A 9,442-nucleotide genomic window follows, 5' to 3' on the forward strand; every position below is an offset into this window, starting at 1 on the left:
GACACTGCAAACACTGACACTGCAAACACTGACACTGCAAACAAACACTGACACTGCAAACACAGACACTGCAAACACACACTGCAAACACAGACACTGCAAACACAGACACTGCAAACACTGACACTGCAAACACAGATATTGGGCTGGGGCTGGGCAGGGCATGGCCAGAGGAGTCCCAGAGAGAACAAAGTGTGAGCCCAAAAACTTGAACTCTCATTTTGCCTGGAGAATCTGTGGAGGGAAAGATTACAAAGCCCCAGTGCAAGGTGACTTATCATTAATCAGTCAAATTCTGGCATTTCTATGATTATTGCCTGAATAGGTGGCTTTAGTGGAAGTGACTGTGCTGCAACAGGGACCTGACAATGCACGGATAAAAAATTGTCCAATTATAAATAGAAAGACCAGAAAAATCCTAAGAGTCTTCATTGACATCAAACAGTGTTGTACTGAGTATCTGAACTGCTGTTTCATACTGCCTGTGGTTTCCATGTCAGTAGGAAACCAAGCATAACGAGGACACTGTGTCAGCAGTGCTGGCTGGAGAGCAGCCAGAGGTGGTGCTGAGAATTCCTTGGGCTGTTTGAAGTGCTGTGTGCCACTCTCTGATCAGATCAGAATCTGATCTGGGCTCTGTGCCTGCTCCAGATCAGATTCTCTGCTAGGGGGACAGTGAAGTTGGGGTTTGCCCCTCAAAAGCTCACGTGCAGCTGTGCTGCTGCAGGAGCCCTGGCACACAGAGAGAGGAGAGGGGTGCCTGGAGGAGCCTGCCCTGTTCAGCTGCTCCTCAGGGCCAGCTTAGGGAGCTGTTTCAGTGAAGATCTTGCCCCAGGTACAGAGCTCAGCAGCTGCAGGAGCACCTGGAGCGCTGCTGGATGATCACAATGTGTGCAGGGACCAGCAGCACTCCGGATCAGCTGATGTCTCCCATGCATCCCCTTTCCACAGCACTGTCCCATCATGTCTTTGCCAAGCATCATCCATGCTTTCATCTCCATTCCTTATGGGCTGGCCCTGCCATTTGGAGCCCTCTTCAGCAGCTCAGGTTCTCAGCTCGTTGGGATGTTCAGCAGGAAGGCTCGATGTGTTTGAGCCATGCAGTTCATGAGGGTGGTTCTCCTTCCAAGGAAACCAGGCCAGGTCTGTCAGAGAGCCCTGAGAGCCCCATGGATGTGCCAGCTCCCAGCCTTGGACCTGGGACCCTTCTGGCAATGCTCTGAGTCCATGACTGAATATTTAACATTAATAATTAATGATTTCTGCCCCTCTGCAGGGGTCTGACCCTAGAGGACCTCACTTGGGAACTGTAGGAAGCCACACATGGTCCAAGGTGCTGGGATCAGCACTGGACCAGTGCCTTGTTCCAGGGCACTGGGGCTGGCTGCAAACAGCTCCTGGTTGCCCAAGGGGCAGCCAGCACCCAGTTTTCAGTCACACCTTACAGAAAGGCAAACCTGCAAGGTGTGCTGCATAGGAAATGTTCATTCTCAGCCTGAAGTAATTGCACTGCTTAGGAGCTCTCCTTTGGCATCCAGGGAAAGTGAAACACCCTGGTTTTCCCTCCCAGCTTTAGTTTAAAGAAGCTGCATGATGAAACTGGGAATTTGCATCTGGAGCACCAAAGAAAGCCTTTATAAAGCATTTCTTGCCCTGTGGCTTTTCTTTGCTGGCCTCCACCCTTGTTTCCATTGCTGTAGCATTGGGTGTGTGCTGAAATCTCTGGACATTTTAAATTGGACAGGAAAGATGCAGAACCTTGGCCATGAGAAATTGAGCAAGGGAGGGAAAATGGATGTGTTGGATTTTGTGGTAGATGGAGCTCCCATCCTGCCTTGCCCTGGATAAATCTGGAAGTGTGGAGTAGGGATGAGATAGCAGATAGGCAGAGCTGTGTAGAATGCAGCGAGGTCTCTGCCAGTCTCAATATTTAAATCTCTTTCTTTTTTGCAGAAACCGCAAGTCCCCTGATTTCAAATCCTTTCCCGCTTTTACAAAGTAAGTGTGATGGATGTCTGTGGTGCAAAAGGCAGGGACTGCCCTCCTGCAGCCCTGCTGCCCTGCCTCCTCAGCAATTTTCATCAATAAATGCTTTTTTATTATGAGTCCAGCTGTCAAAGAATAAAATGCCTCACTTCTGTGGCTCTGGTGTTAGATTTAAATGTAAGAGAAATCCTCCAGGAGGTTTCTGTGCAGTCTGGGGCTGAAATCACTTCATACTCAGTCTTCAGGGAGGTTTTTTGTGAGCATGTTCTGAGACCTAGATCTGAAAATGAACCCATATTTAGTTACATTTATGGACAGAAGGAACTTGTAATCAGGGCTCAGCTCAGTAAAGACGTGCACAGAGCCAGTTCCCTGTGGCCTGGGAGCACGGATTGGAAACAGGGCTGAGCAGGAGGGGGGAGACAGCAGGTCTGGGATGGGCTGTGCTGGTGCTCTGCTGGAGATTCTGCCCTCTGGCCTTGATGCTTTCAGCAGGTGGAGCTTCTTCCTTTGCCTCGCAGGGGGTTTGGTTCCTGGCATTGGGCTTTTGGGGTGATGCTGTCACTGGTGATGGGGGCCAGCCCTGTGTGCTGCACCCTGAGCATGGCCTGGGTGGGAGGACAGCTGTTCTTCCTCCTCTTACAAACCTGAGAGAGAAACAAGGGCTTGATTCAGACCACGAGTTCATGCGGGAAGAGAAATCCAGTTAATGCCAAGACATTTGATGAGGGTGGTGAATTTGGGACTCCCCTTTTCCAAACATGCTCCAGGACACCTTGTTACCCCTTACTGCCTGAGCTGGCTGGGAGTAACAGAAGTTCTGTTTTCAAGAAACTTCCACTGTTTTTGGGTTGTGCTGGTGTTTTTGTAGGAGCCTGCTGTCGGTTCTCCTGCTTTGTCTCATGGGTTTGTGTCAAAGGGAAGGTGCAATTACACTGTTAGTAAAGCTAAAGCCAATGGAAACGTTGGGTGGAAATGCTGAGGAGTTTTTCTCACACTTGTTTGCATTTGTTTTTCACCCAGATGTGGACAGAAGTGTTGAAATGTGGGTCTGTTGTGCTGAGGAAGGAGCAGCCTGGGGGCTGTCCCTGCTGAGCCAGGGTGACACCGTGTCTGTCACTGCACAAGCACCTCAGGGAACTTGCTGTTGAAACTTTCTGTTAAAGCTCTCAGCTCCTCTTCACTCCTGGCTTCAGACCAGGCTCTGCTATTTTCCCTGGCTTAGATGTGGCAGTGAGAGTTAGCATGGGAATTAGAGTGATTTATTTAACCTAAGCACAGACACTGGTTTTCTTCTGCCTTGGCTCACGCAGCTGCTGCCTTGCTCTGGGGCCTTGCTCACTGGGTAAAGTGCTAATAAAAGTGTCTAATTATAGCCTTGGGGAGAGCTGTTCTAAACTGTGCAGCCAGCTGTGAGTGCTGGTTCTGCCTGCCTCAGGACACTGAAGAGGTTTCAGCTGCTGCTGGTTGAAACCTGCTCTGAGAAAACCTCCCCGAGCACAGAGGGCACAGCTTCCCCTCCCAGCTGGGAGCAGGACACAGCACAGGGGGAGAGCTGGGGGTCCCTTTGCTGAGCTCAGCCCACCTGAAGGACAGCACATCCCTGGGGATGTGTGAACCCAGGCTGGGGAACGAAGAGCTGGAGTTCCCAGCGGGAAGAACAAGCAGAGGTCCTGCAGTGCTGGGGAGGGCTGTGCTCCCAGGAAGGAGAATGGGGCACGGCTGGGGCTCAGATGGGTGTGCAGAGCAGTTTGGACAACTTTTCCAGTTTAAGTTGCAAGAGAAATCAGAGAGGAGGATTTACTGGATTACCAGCCCAGGTGAACAGTTCTTTTCCAGCACTGACCTTTCCCTGGTTTGGGATACAGATTGCCTCTTTCTTCTCTCCACCTTCCAGATCCCTCTTCCTCTTCTAGCCCTGGCACATCCCACCCTCCTTCCAGGCCTGACTGTTCCCAGCTCTGCACTCTGGAGCATGAGGGGCTCAGGAGCTGAAAGCTCAGAAGGATGAGGGTTGAGAGAGCTCTGGGAAGTGAAGTGAGTTCATTCATTCCCACAGGGATCCTGCACATCCTCCCAAGCATCCCTTCCCTTGGTCCCAGGAAGGACTTTGGAACTGTTGGGTGAATTTAAATTTTATGGTTATTTTTAACATAGCTCATTTTTATTTGTGGAAACTTAGACTTCTGTATGTCTTTGTCTCAGAATTATTTAGAAAATGCTTTGGCGTTTTCAGAACGTGAAATTAACCTTTGAAAGTTGGTGCTGATTTTGTTTCCAAAGTTGGACATTTCTGGAGTAGAACAGATGGGGCATCTTTTGGAATTGAGATGAAAATCAGCACAATTTTTCTGAGAAGAAAAAATCTCCCTGGGATGGATTTCTCACAGGGTATAGGCATGGGCATATGTGCTTCCCTGGGCTTTGGTTCTTCTGTCCTGGGTGCTGGCGCTTATTCATTGATACAGAATATGTTTTTCCCTTTGGACTTAGATCTAGACTTCTGAAATATTGTAGCAATAGACCCTGCTCCGTGTGTGTGCCAGGCATTTGTATCCAAAACTGTTCATGTGCCAAATGCCTTTGTCCATTCTGCTGCTCCAGGACAAATTGTGTCAGTGAGAGGTGGCAGTGCTGGGGTGGCTGCAGTGACAGAAGCGAACTGCAGTGCTCCCAAACTTCAGCACTCTGGTTTGAGATCACATCTGTTAACCAGTGCACTCCACTGATACTGCTTAAACAGGCAAACAGGTGCTGTTACACGTTAGCTGAGCGGAAAAAATGCACTTTCAACATAGAACAGGGCTAAATGTATCTTTCAGCTCCCAAGGGAGCTCTGCACCAGCTCTTTCCTCACTCCAGCTCATCCATATTGCTCTGGCACATGGCTCTCCTGCTCTGCTCGCAGCCTTCAGGCACAGCTCTGGTTCCTGTGCTTCCTGCCCCCCACCTCTGCTTCCCTGGCATCCTGCTGTCCCCCAGCCCTGTGACACTCACCAGTCCCTGCTCTCACTGCTCTTGGTGACAGCCACAAATCCCCAGCTGAGTGTCCCCATGGCACAGCTCCACCCCAGCCTCTGACTGCAGCGTTTGTCACAGCCCGGTGCTCCTTGTCTCAGGAAAGGCAGCAGACACTGGAGTCTGACACAACTGGATGGAAAATCAATCCACCAGGCTTTGCTCACAGGCACTAAAGCAGCAGGGATCTGCTCCAGACAGGCTGCAGCAGCCTGGGTCAGCAGCCCTGACCAGTGGGCAGCCTCCCAAAGGATCCCTCCCCAAGGATCCCTCCCAAAGGATCCCTCCTGAAGGATCCCTCCCCAAGGATCCCTCCTGAAGGATCCCTCCCGAAGAATCCCTCATGAAGGATCCCTCCCAAAGAATCCCTCATGAAGGATCCCTCCCAAAGGATCCCTCCCAAAGGATCCCTCCTGAAGGATCCCTCCTGAAGGATCCCTCCCAAAGAATCCCTCATGAAGAATCCCTCTCAAAGGATCCCTCCCAAAGGATCCCTCCTGAAGAATCCCTCCCCAAGGATCCCTCCTGAAGGCTCCCTCCTGCAGAGCCCCTGGTGCAGGATGAGATGCCCCAGGGCAGCAGCTGCTCCCCAGAGCGCTGTGCCCATCCATGCAGTGAGGTGCAGCAGGAGGAGGTGCCCTGCCCCGCTCCCTGGGAGCCTCTGAGGTATGCACCTGTGCTGCTTCCCTGCAGACTCTGTGTAATTCTTCTGAACTGATTTCTCCCAAACAGAGCCTTACACCTGTGGAGCTTGTGGAATCCAGTTCCAGTTTTATAACAATCTCCTGGAGCACATGCAGTCCCACGCAGGTAAGCCGGGCACTTGGACTCGCTGCAAGCAGAGAATTAAATTCTGTGCTGCTGCCTGGTGCTGACCCCAATGTGTGTCCACAGGGTTCTCAGTGCTCCCCATTCCCACAGCCCCAGCCATTTCACCTGCAACAAACACAGTCATCCCTCAAAGGCTGGAGCACACACACAGTAAATATTGCTCCTTTCTGCAGGGAGGGAATGTGCCATGCTAGCTCAGAGTCCATCCCACTGCTCATTGCCTTTTTCCAGAGCTGTCCAGAGAATCCTCATTGCATAATCTCCTGCAGCAGGTTAAATCCCCCCTCGTGCCAAAGGGGTGGCTCTCATGGAAGCAAACAAACCAAAAACACTCGCAGGGCAGCAGAGCCTTTGCCCACACAAGTCCTGTCCTGTGCCTGTATCTCCTGGAGTTCTGCAAAGGACTGAAGTGTGTTCTTGGAAGAAGAATTTCCATTTCAGCAGCTGTGTTCAGTTCCCTCCCAGCTACCTACAAATGAGAATTCTTAGGAGTGATTCCAGTGCTTTGTTTCTAAGTCTCTGTTTTTGTTTTCTGTCTTGATACATAAGAGATGATTTTAAAATTTCAAAGCCAAACCTGTTTCAAAGACAGCACTCAACATAACTTCTATATTCAAAAATGTAGAAACAGAATTAATTTTATATTGGCAGATTTTTTTTTCCTCTTTTTTTTCCTCTTGAATAAAAATTCAGGTGAACTACCACAGTTTTAAGAACAATTAAATCCCCTTTGACAGACCTGTGTTCTCCAACAGAAGCTGCTCTGTTGAGATGCAGGTGCAGTGCAGGCCCTGAGGAAAGCAGCACAGGAGGACAGGAGTCTTGAGGAAAAGCATATTTTCCTTTCTGTAACAATAATGTTAATCAAAGTTCTTATCTTGCTCTCTGTTTTACCTTTAGTCCTAATTTTACTGGTGTCTCTTGAGTTCTTCATCCATGAGGTTCCTCAATTCCATTTCAGTTCCTGTTGGCGAATCTTAGTGCAGGCTCTGTGTGTTATTCAGCAGCTCCTTTATTTATCATCTTTATGTGATGTTGAGACTCTGAGAGTGCTTTGTTAGCAGAGGTGTGAGTTTGTGTTTCTGTTAGAGCTCTGGGGTTCCTGTGGAGTAATGGCACATTATAATAACGAGGAGCTGTGCTCAGGGCAGGGCTGTCCTCACTCCCTGCCCTTGCTGGTTGTCCATGGCAGTTTCTGCTGCCTCTGTGTCCTGCCCATCCTGTTCTTGCTCTGGGCTCTGTGAACTGCAGCACTGTGAGTTACAGCTCTGGTGACACTGAGCACAGGAGCTGAGGGGACAGGGGCAGCTCACTGGCAGGGTTGAGCTGTTGGAAGTTTTAAGCTAGTGCTACCTCCAGCTTCCTCCTTGTTTCTTCTTTACAAAGGACCTGTGGTGGTGGTGCTGAGGGCTCCCTGGCAGGGTGGGCAGGCCCTGGCACAGGGTGCCCAGAGCAGCTGGGGCTGCCCCTGGATCCCTGGCAGTGCCCAAGGCCAGGCTGGATGGGTTTGGATCACCCTGGGACAGTGGGAGGTGTCCCTGCCATGGCTGGGGTGGCACTGGGTGAGTTTAAGGTCCCTTTCAGCCCAAAGCAGTCTCCTGTGGTTGTTCACCTGGGTTGCTTTGGCCACAGAACAGGGCTGGAGGGAGCAGTGTCTCCTGTCACATCAGAGCTCTGTGAATGGCTGAATCCCCTCTGCCCAGCTCAGGATTACTCTTGGTAAACTCTGTTTTCTCATTGCTCCCTGCTCTGTTTGCAATTCCCTTCCTTCTGCTGGCTGCCTCCTCCCAAAGTCTCCCTGGTGCAGTGACAGGGTGGCCGTGGCTCTCTGCAGGTGCCCTGTGAAAGCCACTGTCCCCTGCTGTGGTGGCCTCTGTGGGCTGGTGCTTGGCAGCCCTGTGCTCAGCCCTGTGCCCTTCTCCCCGTGTGCAGCTGGGAGAGCAGGAGATGTTCTGTGGGGAAGAGCCAAGGGAGGCAGGAGAGGCGTGGGCAGCGTTGGTGTCCAGCTCTTTGTGCCACTGAGGGGACAGCACCTGCAGGTGCCCTGGCTGCACTTGTTGCCTTCAGCCTGCTGGGAGGTTGTAGTGAGGTGAGGGTCGGTCTCCCTTCCCAGGGAACAGCAAGGGAGAGAGGGAACAGCCTCAGGTTGTTCCAGGGGAGGTTTAGGTTCAAAGGGTTCTCAGGACCCTGAGCCCAGGACAGGGCTGGAGTCACCAGCCCTGGAAGTGCTCAGAGAACAGGTGGATGTGGCACTTGGGGACATGGCTTAGTGGTGAATGTGGGGCTGGGCTGGTGGTTGGGCTGGATGAGCTTAGAGGTCTTTTCCAACCTAAAGGAGTCTGTGATTCTGGGATTTCCATATCCAAGAAACAGCATTGCCCCAGCTGGGAGTGCAGGGACCTGGCAGTGGTCAGCAGAACTGGTGGCACAGGATGCACAGGCTGGGGACACAGGCATGGCACTGGTTTATTCCTGCTCAGGGAATGTTTTATTATGGTTATATTTATATATGTTGTATTTATTATGGGCATGGAGGGGGCCAAGAAGCCTGTATGGGTCAGATGCTCCCTCAGTCCATGTGTTCAGCAGCCCAGTTTGCTTTGGCCTGTCTAAAGCAAAGGGCTGATCTCTTCCAGAGGCTGGGCTGCCTCCCTGGGCCCTTCTCACCAGGGACAGAGGCCAGGGAATGGAATGTGCTGCTGGCCCCCAGAGCAGAATCAGGGATGTATTGGCTCTCGAGTCATTCAGAGGGCTGAGCCTGGAGGCTGGAAGGTAATAAGGAGAGATTATAGTTTCATAAAGCAGCTACACAGTGAGAAGAAGCAATTAGAATGTAAATGGGGAGCTGAAAGGCAGAAACAGAACAGCAGAACACCAGGAAGAAGAATTTGTTCTGTAATTACACTGAAGAATATACAGCTTTGACTCCCTTTAGAGTACTTTGTTCAGGTCGAGTGCTGCCATATAATGCCCTTCCTACAATCTAGGCCTAAAAAACCAAAAGGAGGACTAGGCTGAACCTGAATTAAAGGATTGGAGGCATGAAGGAAAATTAAGAACCATGATCTGTGTAGTTCACAGGCTGCCTGATAAGGAAGATGAGGCTGAAATGTACAAATCTCGTTAATGCCATGCTGAATGCCAGCAGATATTTGTGTATAATAAATCCCTTATTATTAGGAAATAAATAAAAGAGTTTTGGTGAGAAAATACAGATGGTTTCTCCCCCTACCCATCCCTCACCAAGACAAGGAGGGCCTGAACCATGAGCAAAGTTAGTAGGCAACATCCAGCATTTTCCTTTGCCCACGCACAGAGGTTTGGAGTTGAGGACAGTGATGACATCGGCTCGAGAGCGATGAGTCTGGCAGGTGCTGGAGACAAGGTGATGTGTCACACCTGGTCACTGGTGCTCTCTGAGGCACCTCATGCTCCTCACAGCTCTGCACACCTGCAAAGACCAACCTGTGGCTGCAGTGTGGGCATGGCAGCACTCCTGGGCACTGCTGAGGCTGTCCTGGGCTGTGTCCTGTGTCCTGGGCTGTGTCCTGTCCTGTCCTGGGCTGTGTCCTGTCCTGGGCTGTGTCCTGTGTCCTGGGCTGTGTCC

The 9,442-nt window shown here is 51.0% G+C and overlaps 1 protein-coding gene across 1 annotated transcript in view; it reads left to right on the forward strand.

Moving 5' to 3' along the window:
• The window catches only part of ZNF618 (zinc finger protein 618), a 55,345-nt gene that overhangs the window by 34,919 nt on the left and 10,984 nt on the right, over nt 1-9,442 (forward strand). The window contains exons 12-13 of the mRNA XM_015644922.2: nt 1,954-1,998; nt 5,737-5,814. Of these exons, the coding sequence (XP_015500408.1) occupies nt 1,954-1,998; nt 5,737-5,814 (123 nt within the window). The remainder of the gene's footprint in view (nt 1-1,953; nt 1,999-5,736; nt 5,815-9,442) is intronic.

The sequence above is a fragment of the Parus major genome, chromosome 17 (assembly GCF_001522545.3).
Source record: "Parus major isolate Abel chromosome 17, Parus_major1.1, whole genome shotgun sequence".
Classification (NCBI taxonomy): Eukaryota; Metazoa; Chordata; class Aves; order Passeriformes; family Paridae; genus Parus; species Parus major.